Source organism: Paramormyrops kingsleyae, chromosome 4 (assembly GCF_048594095.1).
Source record: "Paramormyrops kingsleyae isolate MSU_618 chromosome 4, PKINGS_0.4, whole genome shotgun sequence".
NCBI lineage: Eukaryota > Metazoa > Chordata > Actinopteri > Osteoglossiformes > Mormyridae > Paramormyrops > Paramormyrops kingsleyae.
The window spans coordinates 11,080,354-11,098,229 of record NC_132800.1 but is presented as its reverse complement, the minus strand read 5'-3'; the positions used below and the strand labels follow the sequence as shown (position 1 = coordinate 11,098,229).

General features: G+C 45.7%; 1 protein-coding gene across 1 annotated transcript; it reads left to right on the top strand.

Moving 5' to 3' along the window:
• Positions 1-4,097: 4,097 nt before the first annotated feature.
• On the top strand, positions 4,098-17,660 carry dync2i1 (dynein 2 intermediate chain 1). The gene is made up of 22 exons (XM_023804015.2): positions 4,098-4,400; positions 4,803-4,856; positions 5,082-6,024; positions 6,228-6,295; positions 6,430-6,669; positions 6,768-6,857; positions 7,338-7,560; positions 7,669-7,771; positions 8,798-8,927; positions 9,012-9,123; positions 9,576-9,670; positions 9,821-9,950; positions 10,400-10,572; positions 11,389-11,551; positions 11,700-11,813; positions 12,587-12,648; positions 12,834-12,885; positions 13,221-13,281; positions 14,418-14,517; positions 14,887-15,018; positions 16,429-16,652; positions 16,845-17,660. Exons 1-22 carry the CDS (start codon positions 4,386-4,388, stop codon positions 17,014-17,016), a joined length of 3,456 nt encoding a protein of 1,151 aa, XP_023659783.2. The 5' UTR covers positions 4,098-4,385; the 3' UTR covers positions 17,017-17,660.
• Positions 17,661-17,876: the final 216 nt, after the last annotated feature.

Here is a 17,876-nt window from a genome sequence, read left to right as displayed (position 1 = left end):
AATGGGGCCAATACCAATGAGAAATTCTTATAAATACTCCTATAGTAACCTGCCATATTTAGGAAATGGCATAACTCACCACGGGTGGCAGGCAAGGCTAAAGAGGAGATGGCTGTCACCTTGGCCTGATTCGGACACCCCTGTCCCAGACTGACCTGATGCCCCAAACGCGTAACCGTCGCCTTGGCAACTTCACATTCTGCGAGATTAAGTGTCAGTGATGCATTTTTGGGCCTTTCAAAAACCTCCCTCAAAGTGTGCATGTGACTGCACCAATCAGGAGAGCACACAATGAGGTCATCCGGGTATGCCGAACAGTCCGGTACGTCAGAAAGGACAGTATTCACTAAGCACTGAAATGTAGTAGGTGCATTTCGAAGGCCAAAGGGTATCACTGTATATTGCAGGAAGTTGTCAGGTATAACGAAAGCAGAAAGATCTGGTGTAGATGAAGTTAAAGATACCTGCCAGTAACCCTTTAACATATAAAATGTAAACATAATTAAATGGATTTTTTTTTCATTGTAATTGCATACTTTTTTATAAAATATGTTGAGCATCTAGAGCAGGGGTGTCAAACTCCAGTCCTGGGGGGCCAGAGTCCTGTGTAGATTAGCTCTTTCCCTGTTCCACCACAAATGATTCAGCTCAAGAGCTGTGTGGTAATTAGCACAAGATGCTGAATCAGGTGTGTTAAACGAGGGGAAACCCAAAAATGTGCAGGGGCTCCGGCCCCCCAGGACTGGAGTTTGACACTCCTGATCTAGAGTGTCTATGAAAACATACACATTAAATGTAATTTTAATCACTGATTGACATGTTGACCTTAATGTACGTTATTATATGAAAAAGTATTTACGTCGATGTCCTTTTAGCACATTACATAGGAAAAATTTTTCGTGCTATATGCACACACACACGTAAACACACACTTCACTCAAATAAATATACAATATGGATAAAGGTACTGGGACATACCTCTCAATCATTGAATTCAGGTGTTTCATTCAGACCCATTGACACAGGTGTATAAAATCAAGCACCTATCCATGCAGTCAGGTTCACAAACATTTGTGAAAGAATAGGTCATTATGAAGAGCTCAGTGAACACAAGCGTGGTTCTGTCACAGGACGCCAAATTTCTTCCCTGCTAGATATTCTACAGTCAGCTGTAAGTGGTATTTCTGCAGAGTGAAGCATTTAGGAACAACAGAAATGGCCGACCACGTAAAGTTACAGAGCAGGGTCGCCGAGTGCAGACACATAGTACATAAAAGTCACCAAAACTCTGTTGACTCAATAATTGCAGAGTTCCAAACTTCCTCTGGCATTAACCCCAGAATAAAAACTGTGCACCAGGAGCTTCATGGAATGGGCATCCATGGCCGAGCAGCTGCATGCAAGCCTCACATCACCAAGTGCAATGCCAAGCATAGCATGGAGTGTGTAAAGCACGTCACCAAAGGACGCTGGAGCAGTGAAAACTTGTTCTGTGGAGTGACGAATCACGCTTCTCTGTCTGGAAGTCCGATGGATGAATCTGGGTTTGGCGGACGTCAGGAGAACATTACCTACCTAACTGCATTGTGCCAATTTTAAAGTTTGATGGAGGAGGGATAATGGTATGGGGTTATTTTTCAGGGGTTGGGCTAGGTCTGGAAAAAGTTCTGTGTTTTATGTTTGATTAGAAAGTTAAAATGATTGATGACAATAAATGAACTTAAAAACAAATATATGATTTTTGTCATTTGCTTTCTAGATAAGCTAGATATAAACATCCAGACATTAGTTTTATCTCTCTGGTAATTTGGGGAAATTAGCTAATCACTTTACATAAGAACTATATAGCAAACTTCCGTAGGTAACACCAATGCAGCCCGAGCAGGATTTCAGACAAATTGATATACAGGGCAGGTAGAACCCACATTTTTTTGGTACATTACTCACGTCGGTTCCGGGAACTTTCCACCTTCATCTAACATCTACCTTGCTGGTCATTTCCTAAAGAAGTTTCACGAAGCTGCCGCTAGGAATATCAGAAGAGGCGCGTCACTTACTGTATTACTCAGCAGCCTTGTATAACGCACATATAACACAAATCATTCATTTTATTAATCCGTGTAGATTCTGTCTGCTCAGCACCGCCATCCAGCCTAAAACAAGACGCAGATTTCCTTTTCTGCCAAATCCATCGGCGGCGCGGCTCGTAACATCATAATAAAAACGCGGCTCAAGTGCGCCACCCCGCGTCATCGGGACTGCGCAGGCGGTTATAAAAAAAAATACCGGGGTTCCCTGCAGACTGAATCTGTAACTAAAAAAAAAGTCGAATGTGGGTACAGTAGTTAAAAACTGAGCAATACTTTACAATATGTTACGACAATATGTGTTAATCCATATTGACTTGCGATGTATAATGTAAAATTGCAGTTTCCCAGCTAACAATTTTTAGGTCTAGGTACGTTTCCCGCACGCTACAATTAACGTCTGGAAAAGTTCAAAGTTACGAGTTTTCCTGATGTTCCCTGCACATTATCCCCGTACTACGACGACTGCTAAAGCTGAGAATAATAATGTAGAAGCTAAAAGAGGGCATGTTACAGAGCAGCAGGTAGCCCTGTGGCTTTATATCTCTAAATGCGTGGGTTCAAGGCTGTACGGCGCGTTCGCACATATGATACTATTATAAAATAATATTTTATTAAGGAACAATATTTTTCTGCATTAATTACGTTAGAATAATGTTTATGTGGGCCAATAATATCGTACTAACAATGACAGAACCTTTGTTAAAATGTAATAATGGAAATAACGTCCCATTGACATTATAGTAAGTGCATCCTCTGCCAACTTTGAGAAAACCGCGTCATTGCAGAATCTGAGACAACCGTGGATGTGATAAAAATTGAGGTAAATACATGAGAAAGTCGTTTATTACTTGGATAGTTTAATACTTTAATAGTTCAACACGGAGATCAGCAGCGTACTCAAATCTATCCCACGCAAATCATATTTATTGTAGATGAAGGCTTTTGCTATGCCACCCTTGACTGAGTGACATATTTTGTCATACATAGTATGTTCCTATGTAGAAAATGTCAACGACCCATTCTGTCACTCAGATCCTATAGTGACAGACCTAATGGTTCTGGGAACGCACCCTGTTAGCTTGAATGCTGTTTGTCTAAATTTGTTCGTATCCATTGTTACGCTCCAGTCTAGGGTTGGAGCCTAACAAAGTGAAAGGGAAGGAGGGATTGGGGAAGGACAAGACAACCAGGAGTAGGAGAAGGGAACACGGGACACAAATGGAGTCTTTTTGTAGTTTTTCCACAGACACTGTACAAACACTAGGTGTAACGAACGTCAGGAGTGACAAAGGCCAAAGAAACAAACAAAAAACACATCTACCGAAAACAACCACAAGCTAAATTAATCCTAAGTGAACACAAAAGGGGTGAAACGAAACAACAATGCCTAAACCTTTCTCCCTGACCAAACAATAATCTCCACGTTTACAATTAAACAAAAAGGCAGACACTCCTTACACACACCTAGTGGAACACGAAACACACAGTCGAAGCAAAGGTATCCAGAGGGGAGATCAGAGAGGGGAAGTCGAAGTACAGGCGAGAGTTCAAAACCAAGCAAGCAGTCAAAACCAGGGCGAAAGTACAATTATAAGGGATGATGCAAAGAGAGTAGTCCAAAAACAAGCGGAAGATCAAATAAACCAGGAAACCAAAACAAACCAAAGCGACAGTACCAGAAACTTGAGAAAGGGGCGAAGCGAAAGTCGGAGTCCAGAACAAAACAGTCATACACGGATAGTCAAAATCAATAAGCAAACCAATCACACAAATCCAAAAAACGAGCAGAGCTGTCGAGGGATCTTGCTGTCCGGCTTTTCACTCCATGAACAGGAAGTGAGCAGGCGGTCCGACGTCTCGTGGGCGGTGTCCTGGTCGAGGGGGCGGAGCGAACAACAGCGGCGCGTAACACCATGGTTTGAGGGTTTGAATGTGTCAGTCTTGTTTCAATTTAAAATTATAATGTCCCCAGCCTGTATATATTCGTGTCATGAATGAGTTATGAATATTTCAAACATAAATCTTAGACCATAACAGCTTTTTCAATCGACATCTCTACAATCTTCACAGTCACGCCATTCCTGTGGTTTCTTTGAATCACATCGATGTTTCTGCCTTCACTTACTTATCCTGTCTCTAAGACAACATGACGCAGTTACCTTGGTTTCAACCATGTGCGCATGCGTATTGCATGCATTCGGCGTCATGGCGGCGATTGATGTAAATACAACATACTAGCCAACTACTCATTCAGCAATCGATGTGGGGTTTTCAATAGGGAGGGAAAATACTGAAATGTATTCTGAAAAGGTAAAGTATTTTCATGGATTGCTGACACTCGCGACTGTGAAACAATTAGCCGTTCGGAGAAGACGATGTACTGGCGACGGCGAGTTAATCAAATCCGTAACTAACTGTTAGTAATCTAGATCATGTAAATACCTTCATGTTAGTATTTTGATTTTCGGCTGTTGTTAATTCGGTAGCTTGATTGTGATATAAATGCGACGTATACGTTAAATTGGCCCTCACTCTAGTATGCACAAACGTGTGCATTTACAACGTGTAGATTTATAGTGCCCCGTTGCGCAAAACCAGTTAGCCAGTTAGTAGGATCTATCCCACGCAAATCGTACCTATTGTAGATAAAGGCTTTTGTTATTACACCCTTGACTGAGTGAAATATTTTATCAATAATATGTTCCTATGTAGAAAATGTCAAAAGAAGATACATGGAGAACAGAGGACTTATTAAAGCACATGCGAGTAAGTTAAGTGTGATTTACTTAATATAAATAAATATGGCATTCAATTGTCTTTTCTATTGAATCAGTAGCATCTATTGTTTACCAGGAACAATTAAAGGTTGTGAGGCTTCTTGTTATTTAAATTAAATTTATTCGTACAGGAATTCATGTGTACAAGGGCAGTTGCTAGAGAACTTATATATATATATATATATATTTGTTTAATAAAAATACATTTTTTCAGGGCCACAGGTATGATGATGCCTTTGGTAATAAGCAAGACCATTTGGATATGGATGATAATAGAAAAGCCAGGAGAGGAGAGTCGGGAGATCGCAGACAAAAGACGTCCCACAAGGAGAGAGATGGAACTGAGGGAAAATCTAAACACAAGGATTTGGACAAGGGCAGACACCGGAATGACACTCAAGGGAGGACAACACATAGAGACACTGAGAAGGACAGAGACCGAGACAGAACTCGGGAGAAGACAAGATACAGAGATTTGGACAGAGAGCAAGACGGATCTCATGAAAGAGCAAAACACAAGGACTTGGAGAGGGACAGAGAGCAAGATGGAACTCGGGAAAGGAGAAGACATAAGGACTTGGAGAGGGACAGAGACCGGGACGATGGAACTCGGGAAAGGAGAAGACATAAGGACTTGGAGAGGGACAGGGACCGGGACGATGGAACTCGGGAAAAGATAAGACATAAGGACTTGGAGAGGGACAGAGACCGGGACGATGGAACTCGGGAAAAGATAAGACATAGGGATTTGGGGAGGGACAGAGACCAACACCTAAGGAAAGATTCCAGAAGGGAAAAAGCAGCAGAGAGAGATAGAAGAGAGCCAGAAAGAAGACAAGAATGGGAGGGAATCGAGAAAAGGGACTATGACAAAGGACATGAGAGGGCAGAGAAGGAGCACAGGAAGACGGAGAGAAGGAGAGCTGAGCGGGACCGAGAGTATGGGGAGGGGAGGGAAAGAGAGAGGGACAGGGAAAAGGATCAGGAAAGGTGGAAGGAGAAAGATGGGTACAAGGACCAAGGATGGGGTCACAGCATCAAGCAGGTTAAAGAAAATGACCAGTCAAAAGACAAGGTACAGGGCATGTGGCTGGAACCGCCGAATGAACACAGACGACACAAAGATGGGCAACATTCAAGGCAAAAAGAAGATAAGGGTAAAATAACAATAATATCAATATTTCTGTTCCATTTCATATTTGGTACTTGTCATAAAGCATCTAATATCAGTACAAAAGTTTTTTTTTTTATTTTGGTTAGATGACAAGTAGAAACATTTGAAGATCTGAGCTGAAAACATTTATGCTGGCTCATAATTTTTTAATTTCTGTGCATAATCAATTCTTGGTACATCATTCAGAATACAAGGAACAGCGTCGAAAGGAAAAAGAGGAGAGGGAAAGAAGGCGAAGAGAGAGAGAACGGCGGGTAAGAGTCCTGGACAGCTTGGAGAGAGGTTTGACAGGCTTCCACAAATGGGTGTGAAGCATGTGTTAGTTTAACATGGCTGCCACAGCTCAGTGGCACCTGAGTTTTTGCCTTGGGCCTGGGTCTCCCTCCAGGAGGCCGGCGAGAGCCGGAGGCGCGACAAGCCGTCCGGAGACGGGGAGGAGGTGCACAGGGAGGATGTGCGAAGGGACAGGGAGAGGAGAAAGGACGACAGGCACCGGGAGGGGAGGCGTGGGGAGGACTGGGACCCTGAGAAAGCCCTGGCCAAGCTGACTGCTGGCAGCCAGAGGCGTTCGGCTCAGGGGGATTCAGAGAAGCCCGGCTTTGGGAGGGGACACCTTGCCGAACCGGAGGTAAGGAATTCGAAATCACTCTGCGAACGGCTGAGGACCATGTATGTGTGCCCGTCTCTGGGTTTTCTTGTGCTTAGTCTTCCATTTTTTAACTGCAGACCAAGATTGGGGACGCCGAGGTTAGTTGGGTGTCTCCTGAGAAGCAGGGAGAGGAGGAAGGTGCAGAGGAATATGAGGAAGACTTTGAGGTAGGAGCCTCGGCGTCATGGGAGATGCAACACTCTCGTTGGTCACAGTAATTAATAAAATCACAGGAAACCTTCACCTATTATCTTTAACCTTTAAATGTGTCATGATCTCCTTGCCTCTGTGTAGCCCTGGTAGGTTGTTTAAGAGTCCTGAGGGTTTTAGTGTATGCCCCAATCAGGGGCCTGCTTTATTGTTGTTCCTGATTAGCAATTTATGCTAGCTTTGCTTGTGATGGGTATAATCAATGTCAGAGATCCATTCGCTATGACTTCTTCAGTAGGTGTCTGTGACTGTGAGATATGGATACCATTACGTCTTGTATATATGCTGAGGAAGCCATGTTTTTTCCACGAGGATATTAATATGAGATGGAAAACACTCTTCACTGAACAGGATGTCCTTATTGCTGTGCTGCTATTCAACCTTTTTAGTCATAACGTGGCCTATGTCATTTACGATGTGGTGTTTTCCACTTGAAGGACTATGAGGAGGACTTTGAGGAGGCTGATGAGAGCGACGAGGCGGGTGGGAGTGACGAGGGAGGTGCCGGGGGAGGGGACGGGGAGCAGATGAGTCTCCAACAAAGGAAGGAAGTGGAGGCCATTCGGAGGGCCATGGAGGCAGAGAACCGACGACTCGGCTCTGTTCAGTCAGCACCGCAAATGGGGGAGTGCGAAGAGGCTGGCAGAGATGGGACACCAGGTGGCGTAGCGGTTAAGGACCCAACCCCATCACTTCGTTTGGGTGTGTGAGCCAGTCCCTCTGTCACATGGGCTAAAACTTCATCTGTGCCACTTGGTTTGTTTGCAGACGGTGCAGTTTCCTGTAGCAAGACCACCCAGCAGGGGAAATTCATCGATTTTGTGGCTGCAAAACACCGGGAGATGAGCAGAAAAATGGCCAGCAAACAGAAGTATGCAATTGCAGTCTCTTCAGTTTAAAAAATGCTAAATATGCACACCTAAGCTCCACGCAGAACCATTCCTCTGTAAACCTGTATTCATTTTTAATTCATGTAGGTAGGTAGAAAACTTTATTAATCCCTCGGGAAGGTTCCTCCGGGAAATTCAGTTTCTAGTAGCACCATAGCACCATACAATATACAGACAGCATACAGTTACACATACACATACATTACAGTTACAGATGAAGGTATAGGGAGAAGTAATGAATAGTGATGGGATGATGGTACTAATAAACAATTATTGCATGGGTTCATTAGTCTATTGTGCAGTCAGTTAAATGTCCTTCTGTCCCCCCTCCTGCTCCCCCTCCTCCCCCCCACTAAGGAGTTGAACAGTTTTATGGCGTGTGGGACAAAGGAATTCCTAAGTCTGTCAGTTCTGGATGTGAGGAGTAGCATCCCGTCACTGAGTATACTCCTCTGATTGTTAATGATAGTGTCAGTTCTGGATTTGAGGAGTAGCATCCCATCACTGAGTATACTCCTCTGATTGTTACTGATAGTGTCAGTTCTGGATTTGAGGAGTAGCATCCCGTCACTGAGTATACTCCTCTGATTGTTAATGATAGTGTCAGTTCTGGATTTGAGGAGTAGCATCCCATCACTGAGTATACTCCTCTGATTGTTACTGATAGTGTCAGTTCTGGATTTGAGGAGTAGCATCCCGTCACTGAGTATACTCCTCTGATTGTTAATGACAGTGTCAGTTCTGGATTTGAGGAGTAGCATCCCGTCACTGAGTATACTCCTCTGGTTATTAGTGTGCATAGGGTGCCTGTCATTATCCATAACGATTATCCATGTCATTATCCATGGGTATCCATACCCACAAATTCACCAGCTGCTCACTCATTTTCATCTGAATCCATTTCATATATTCAAAATATGCAATAGCTGGCTATTATTATTATAATAGGAAACCAGAATTAAGTGTGGGGAGGAAACCATAATGGCTTGGTTTATGGCATGCCGCAGGAAACGCAGCGCGGAGCTCCTGCGACTGGTCGATCTCGACTTCTCTGTCACGCTGTCGCTGCTGGACCTGCCTCCGCTGACCGAGTACGACATGTACATAAAGAGCTTTGGATCGACCGACACGAAACAGGTGTGTGTCCCGGGTCCCGTTCGACGCTGAGGGGTAGCCTTGATGGCAGGTAATCACTGACGGCGTTTAAATCCATCCGGACAGGCCTACGCCCAGTGCCGCGAAGATGATGTGGACAGGGATGTTCAGACGGAGGAGGTAGAGACCTGCGACAGGTGGACCCAACACCCGGCTGACCGTGGCTTGGTCTGTGGGGGTGAGGTTTGCAGTGCATTGTGGCCATACGCATCACACCACATCTGGTTTCTAGGGACTGTAGGACTTGCTGTGAATTCCAGTTGCAATGATGTAATTTAATATGGAATCTGTGTAGTAAAAGCTACTAACACTTGGCATGTTATGTTGTAAATCAGTGGTCTCTAATCTTTTATACAATGAAAGCATATTTAGCCACTTGGGAGGTGGTCCCCTTCAACATATTTTGCCAAGTAGGCAGTGGTGGTCTCCTTTAATATATTTTACCGGCACACTGTCGCAGTCGCCTGGGAGTGTATTGAAGATCTACCGCTGTTGTAAATGGTATTAGCACTTAGCATGTTATCCTGTAAATGGTATTAGCACTTAGCATGTTACCCTGTAAATGGTATTAGCACTTAGCATGTTACCCTGTAAATGGTATTTTACTTGCCTGTTTCTGCGTCCTCGCAGGCCCGGGTCTCACCAGTGAGGCCTCAGACAAACAGACAGGAGGCGACAGCCTGGCGTCCCAGCGGCTGGCAGCCTTCCTGCTCTCCGCCTCTCAGGTGAGGGTCGCTGTAATGGGGTTTAGCGGAGAATTGGCATTTTTAAGTTGCCCATATTACTAGTGTGTGAGTGTGAATGCGTCCCTATTACTTGGACGGGGCAGCGACGTCTGCTGATGTTTGTATGAAACATCCCTTGCCCTTTGCCAGGTGATGACTGTCCTTCTAGAAGAAGACCGCCTGGAGAGGTTCTCACTCTGCAAGCCCAGCCTGCAGAGGGACGCCCTGCCCTTCAGCGATGGCAGCCTGCAGCTGGGCTCTGGCATGCCCTTCCTGCACGGTGAGCTGCACACCGCCCCCTGCTGTCCAACATGAGGCATTCCCAAACCGGCTAAAAGAATTTAGCCAAAGTATCGATGGGAGAGTTAGGGTAAAATGGGAAGGTGTTTTGAGATTTAAAGTTAATAACATTTACCTGTACCTTACTGTACAACAGCTGGGCCTCTCCGGGGATGTGAGATGCGGGGATGTACTCATTTTTAAGGTTAACCAGACTCCTCGCTGGCCTGTATCAGCAGATCCCACTCCCCTTTATCAGTTTAACAGTGAGTTTTTGTTAAGGTAATGGGGTACAGTGTATTGTTTGGGAATTTGAATAAGTACCTGGACAGCTTTGTGTAGAGAGCTCCTTGTGTTCCTGTGGTCGAGTCTTCAGGTGGGTCACGCTGCTACGGGCCGCTAACCCGGCTGCCTTGCCTTCCCCTCGCCCCCCCATACCCTCCCCCGCAGGTCGAGAGGTCAGTCTGGTGGTGTTCTCCCAGACACAGAGGCAGACAGTGCTGTCTGTGCATCGGCCCTCTGCCAGACCCAGTGCCGTGTACCTGGACAGCAAAACCATCCTTTGCATCTGGAACATCTGGGAGCCTTCATGTCCACAGAAAATCCTTGTCTACGAGTCAGAGGTGAGACAATTCATTCAAGAGTAAAACCTTATGTACAGATTGGAGGGGCGGCGCGATGGTGCAGTGGTTAGCACTGACCTGGGGTCAGGTGTCCGCTGGGAGTTTGCATCTTCTCCACGTGTCGTCGTGGGGTTTCCTCCAGGTACTCCTGTTTGCACCCACAGTGCAAAAACATGCCAAGTCTGATTGGAGTTCCCAAGTTGCACGTGTGCTTGTGTGAATGAATGGTGTGTGAGTGTGCCCTGCGATGGGTTGGCACCCCATCCTGGAACCCTCCGCGACCGTGAATAAGACCAGAAAATGGATGGACGGATGTACAGATTGGTCATGAGACATTTCAGTCAGAAATAAAACCTTTATGTACAGATCAGAAGTGAGACATTTGGGCCAGAAATGAAACCTTATATACGGAAAGGAGCTGAGACATTTCAGTCAGAAATTTGGTTGGAAATATTTCAGGTTGAAATGAAAAGATAGATTTTTTTTTTTATTTGTCCATCTTTCAATTAGAAATTTATTTATAATGCAGATATTTTCTTTTCCACGTAGCATATGTTTCTTATCAGACTCATTTTTTATTAATATGCAGTTCAGTTGAACTTGACATACAGCGATGAAGAATGTATTACTTTTTCTTTCTTTATTTCCGATTTTTAAAGCCAGAGTTAATTCTCAAGTTGTAGTACCAGACTTAATTGGACCTGTGGATTTTGGTTGAAAACCTGCTGTCATTAAGAAACAGTTCTAGATGAAAGGCCTTTGTGATGCTAGCTGTGCCGACGCCCCTTGACCCCCGTGGCCCCGCCTCCTTCCCAGGTGTCCTGTTGCTGCTTCGGCCCCGGGAAGGCGTCCCTCGTGTTTGCCGGCACGGCTGTGGGCTCCCTGGTACTCTGGGATCTGCGGGAGCAGTCCAGCCTGCACTGCAGCATCAGGATCGGGGAGCAGGACTGGACCCTGCGCTACCCGACCTTCTCCACTGGTGGGCGCCGGTGTCTCATGCATGTACCGGAAACAGATTAGTATGACAAAGGTGAACACTCATGTGTGTGTGTACATATTGAGTAGTCACATGGAGGAATGTGTGTATGTGTGTGTGTGTGTGTGTGTGTGTGTGTGTCCCCATACAGACGCAGTGCTTGCAGCCTCTTGCCACCTCTCCCCAGTGGTGGCACTGGAGCCCATCCCTCCCTCCACGGCAGAGGCCCAGAGAAACAGCTTCCCTCAGCTGCCATGGCAGGAAGGTACGGCAGAGCGTCTCTCTCCTTCCCAGGGGGCGGGGACGCCGTAACGGCTACGTTTGTCCTCCCATGCCGCAGTTCACGTATCTGGGCCCGTTGGCCAGTTCCTCCCTCCAGCCCTGTCCTTCCTGTAAATAAGCAATAATTCAACCCATAATTAAAAATAACACAATGAGGGGTTACGTAGCAATAAGGGAGGCATGTGGACGATGTGGTACAAATGCTTGCATACTGTTCAAATTTAATGCCAAGATCACATGGAAATACATATACTCAGTCGCCACTGTATTAGGTACACCTAACTAATGCTGGGTTGGAGTCAATTTGCCTCCAGAACCATTTCAAGTTCTAAAATATTGTATGTTCAGAGAAATCGTTCTACACACGGTTGTGATGCTGTAAACTCTACACACTTGTGTGCATGGAAATTCAAGGACAGAGGCCGTTGCTGAGCCGCCATGTTCGGCACCAACAATCGTAGCATCTTCACAGTAGATTAAATCACGCATCTTAGCCATTCTAATACTTATCGAAACGGTAAGTGAACCTGCTGCCCTTCTGTACTCATTCAGCCACATGGTTAACTGTGGCAGTTACCATTCACAAGCAGGTGTAGCTAGTAAACTGGCTACTGAGAGTGTAGATCCAGGATTTTGTGCGGCATTAAAACACTTCACTTTCACGCAGATATCACTTTTGCTTTTTCCTGCTTTTTTTTTGTGTACCAGCTGTGGGGTTTAACGTCGCTTCTTACAGCAGTGATTTTTCGGTTTCAGAATCTTCAGGGATGTCCTTCCAGTTAGGGTCCCTCGACGAGGAGGGGGTGTTGAACTTGTGGGTGAGTTTTCCGTTAAGTGAATGGCGCTGGTCCTTGCCTTCGAATGCCTTAGTTAGCTCCCACCCACCTGCCTTTCTTACTGCTGTCCCCTTTGTCACGGCATGTAATTGTATTTGTGATTGTGACATAAATGTAATTGTTATTGCGGTTAAGTCTACATTGCAATGGGCTGGGTGTGTTTTCAGGTGGCGGTCGAGCTTCCGCGAGGCGACGAGGCAGGATCCCACATCAACCTGGGTGAGTCAGAGAGAGACGTAGGGATGGACAGAATGAGATAGAGACAGGAAAGAGAGATGGAAAAAGGATACCGAGATGGATGGGCCGATTTGTGTTTGGCTTTTTTGGCCCTCTCAGCATGTGACATTGGAGCGGATGAGGTTATGCAGCATGTGACATTGGAGCGGATGAGGTTACGCAGCATGTGACATTGGAGCGGATGAGGTTACGCAGCATGTGACATTGGAGCGGATGAGGTTATGCAGCATGTGACATTGGAGCGGATGAGGTTATGCAGCATGTGACATTGGAGCGGATGAGGTTACGCAGCATGTGGTTTGTTTCCGCGTTCGCAGGCCTCAGGCCCGGAGGGAAAGTGAAGCTGCTGCACAGCTCTGCCGTCGCCGCGGTCCGGCGGTAAGAGCCCGTGGTGACCTGGGGGCAGCAGCACCGCGATATCCTCAGGCTTGGCATCTTAAGCTGATTCCTTCCATTGGCACTGATACGTTTACATATATACCTGGGGGGCCGGAGCCCCTTCACATTTTTGGGTTTCCCCTCATTTAACACACCTGATTCAGCATCTTGTGCTAATTACCACACAGCTCTTGAGCTGAATCATTTGTGGTGGAACAGGGAAAGGACTAAGCTACACAGGGCTCCGGCCCCCAGGACTGCAGTTTGACACCCCTGATATATACAGTTCTGTGCAAACGTCTTAAGGCTGGTTCATACTTCTCCACACGCGTACTGATGGACGTGTCCGCGTGAACGTTTATGACATCACTGTGCGCCTCGGATGAATGCCTGCTGCTGCTGCTGCAAAAAAACAACACTATATAACATTAAAACCAGGGCTTAATTTGTAAGCTCTGAGACGCCGGAGCTCATAAAGAACACAGAGACCTACTGCGGCCACCATCAAATGAGGAGGCAGAGTGCACTGATTCCGAGTGGCGTCACACACAAATCCATGTTTAACAAAGATAATGCGCCGTTTATTACTTAAACACGTAACGATGCAGTATTTTCTTCGGACACCTAATAGCAACATCAAACTCTAAGAAATATCCTTTATTTTTGTTTAACGGTCCAGAAGGTAGCCTCATCTATTTTAGTGGCCAAAAAGTGGATTTTTCTGTGTGTGTATGGGGCAGTTTTTCCCTTTCAAATAAGAAACATACCAGTAATTATTTAGGCGGATGTATGTCAAAAATCATACGACACAATCGATTTTATAAACATACATTTTCAAATATACAAGTTCAATTTGCATTTATTCTGAAGCCACTTAACTCAAATTAATTTTAATTATATTGCGTGTAATGTTAGAGGGGCTGGATCGCAGACCTGAGCAGAGGTTTATAAAGCAAAGGGGTGTTCATTTAGCCATCCAAAAAGAGTAACTTGTAGGAGAACAGAAGAAATTTGTGTTAGCTCTTATTGTGTTACTCTTAATCTGAATACATTGTAATGTTTTCTGTGTGAATTTACACTTACTACCCAGATAAAGAGCTTTAAAGATTGTCTTTGTATGTTTTCATGGATTCCAGTTCCTCCCCACTGGAAGCCCTTGCCCTGGACTCCATTCAGAGCCTGCTGCTCAAGTTCCACCCCTCCGACTCTAATCACTTCTACGTGGGCACAGACATGGTTAGCATCCAGCTCTCTCTTAATCCGTCTGTGGTGGCGGATGGGCCGTTTGTGGTGAGGAAGGCATCCCCGGGGAATCCGGAATGCTACTGGGCGTAATTGTCATCATCAGTGTGATGAGTGAAGACTGTTAAAGCTAGATGGATGTATGCTCAGCTGGTGTATACACATGTAGATAAATGTATGTATCATAATGAGCAGCGGATGTGTTCTCTAGCACGGTACACAGGTGTTCTGGAGGACGGCACACTAAAAGGAGATGTGTTCTATGGCAGAACACACATAAAAGGCATGTGTTCTGTAGCACAGTATGTTAAAGGGGATGTTATATATCAGCTGCACATTAATGCCATCTGTGTTCTGTTTCAGAACCTGGTGTACCATGGGACCCGTCACGGGACGAGGAGCCCGCCCATGTTCTACAGGTCGCAGAAGGGCGGTCTGAGCCCCGTTCGTGTCACCTCATTGGACTTCTCCCCCTTTGATGAGTCCATTTTCCTGGTGAGCTGTCATCCTGGTTAGGTGGGTGGGAGATGCCATTCTCAAACCTGACCAGGTGAACTACTGCGTTCCGTAACCTGCTGAGCATCTAGGGTGCAGCTTTGTGTTCCTGCAGTGTTGTACTTTCATGGCAGCAGTGAGGTTCTTTTGGTTTTTCACTTGAAGGAGTTTTTGGTACTGACTCATCCCCAACCTGGAGGTGCTGATCCACCCTTTTCCAGCTGAGAACCATGGCCTCAAACATGGAGGTGCTGATCCACCCTTTTCCAGTTGAGAACCATGGCCTCAAACATGGAGGTGCTGATCCACCCTTTTCCAGTTGAGAACCATGGCCTCAAACATGGAGGTGCTGATCCACCCTTTTCCAGTTGAGAACCATGGCCTCAAACTTGGAGGTGCTGATCCACCCCTTTCCAGTTGAGAACCATGGCCTCAAACATGGAGGTGCTGATCCTCATCCTGGCCACTTCACACTTGACTGCAAACTGCCCCAGTTCAGGCTGCATGTCACAGATTGATGAAGCCAATAGGACTTTATCATCTGCAAAAAGCAAACAATCCGATGCTGAAGCCCCCTTGCCTGTACCTAGAAATTCTGTTCATAAAGTTACCCCATACTCCTGAAGCACCCCCCACAGGACCCCCCGTGGGACACGGTCATACGCCTTTTCCAAGTCCACAAAACACATGTAGACTGGTTGGACAAATTCTCATGAACCCTCCAGTATCCGTGTGAGGGTGAAGAGGAGGAACATTAGAAGCCTACCTGACTTCTAATGAGCTACACCTGTTCTCAGGTAGATACCAGGTGTGGCTCATCAGAAGCCAGGTACAATAGAAAACCTACTGGATAGTAGCTCTTCAGGACCGGAGTTGGAGACCCCTGATCTAGACAGTGTTTCTCTACCTCTTGCACTACCTCAGGCTCCTCTCCCATTAGAGGTTACTTTCTGTGTCTCTATAGCCAGGTTCAGTGTCTAGAAATCGGTCTGCAGCACCCCTGCCTTTGACTGCTGCCTAATCCTGGTCCCTAATGTCTCCTGCTCCGGGTAATAGGCCTACAGGAGATCAGTCTCATGTAGCTCATACCCCTGTTGCAGATGAGGCTTCTTGTTCATTGTTTTTGTTCTCCATAAGGGTAATTTGAATCACATTTTATCTGGCCCCTCACCTAAGACCAGGTTACTTTGGGAGGCCATACTAGGGACAACTGCCCCAACAACATAGCTCCTAGGATCACTGAGACACACAAACCCCTCATCATCTGACTGTTCCCAGCCTGGGATGCCCATGTCCTCCCATCTTCTTACAACAAGTATATAAATCACATCTCCAGCTCACCAAACTTCCAGAAAAGATGGATCTCTCCGGCCGTAGCTACGCTTTTTTAGAAACACCCTTCCTTCACAGGTGGCCTGTGACGACGGCAGCATGAGGCTCCACTCGGTCTCAAGTGAGGCTCCCATCATGGAGTGGACCTGCGGCGCCGGTGGATCCACGCTCTCAGCCCGATGGTCCCTCACCAGGCCGGCACTGTTCTGCACGCTGGACCCGGCTGCCTCCATCATCTGCATGTGGGACTTGCTGCAGAAAGAGTCTGAGCCGGTTGCCATGGAGAAGGTGCATCCTGACCGGTATGTGATCCCGCCTAGCAACGGCGTGCTGGGTTTAATCACTGAGTGGCTTTGGTGATTGTTCGACAGGACAGGTCTGGCATTTCCGACGTTGGTCATTGGCTGATATTAACACAATGGGATGGTCATTTGTTTTTCGCTAATATAATTATCAGCTGCCCTTTCTCCATTCTTCCCCTTCTGCTTCTCCAGTATCACCTCCATGGCTGTTTTCGGGGATCCATCCAAGCAGAACTCATTTTCGGGGATCTTGCTGGCCACTCACTCAGGGCAGCTGGAAATCCACTATCTCAGCAGGAATTGGACGGCGCCAGGGCACTGTGAGCTGGAGCGGTTACAGAAGCTGGCTGGTGACGTTTACTGATACCCCTACATCTCACTGGAGACGTCAACTTCCTCTGGAGGCCAGACCCCTCCCCCCCCACACTCCTATGACTGAAAACATCTTAGAAGGCTCTGTCTGCCTATGTATTACGCAGAACATTATATAACAAACATTCTATATATAGATGAATAACTATAACGTTACTTAATCTTATTTATATGCTGTTACTGTAGCCGCCCTTTACTTTGGCACTGATTGTGGGCCAAACACTCTGCTATTGTAGCGGAGTTCCGGCAGGATGTTACCTGGGCTGTTGTAAGCCCCGCCCCCAAAATCTCGATAGCAGGGGAAACAAATCACCTGGTTTTTGAAGAACTGCTCCATCTCGCAAAACATCAGACTGACTTCTCAAACCCATGCCAAAGATCTGATGTGGGTCTCATGTCAGAATGAGAGGAAAAGTTAAAAAACACTCGAAAATACACGATTTGACAAAATATGAATATATATATCATTTTTATGTCAAATAAAAGTATTTCTGTACAGAAATTTATTTTATGTTACTAAAGCTTAATAATTATGCTTTCTTCCCTCAAGTTTGTATCATTTAATAATCAAAAAATGAACAGAATAATCATAATAGTCACAGAAGGAAATTCCCATAAAAGCATTTATATCAATTATTTAATTCTACCGTTTTTTTTTTTTATAGGACCGATGGAATGTGACAGAGAAAAAATTAATTTGCATGTAAGTTTTTGGCTGATATTGTAGGATAGAATAGTCCTCAGTCATTGAGTTTATTGGTAGCCAGACATATTCACACCAGTATATTTCCATATAATGTCCTTTTCCACATAGTCATGCCAAGATGCTTGAGATTCATTAATGAACAGCAT

Bases quoted from the DNA above. Each gene is read 5' to 3' on its own strand.
- dync2i1 (XM_023804015.2), top strand. The intron at 11,552-11,699 runs GTGGGCGCCGGT...GTCCCCATACAG, and splicing joins CTACCCGACCTTCTCCACTG to ACGCAGTGCTTGCAGCCTCT. The intron at 12,649-12,833 runs GTGAGTTTTCCG...GTGTGTTTTCAG, and splicing joins AGGGGGTGTTGAACTTGTGG to GTGGCGGTCGAGCTTCCGCG.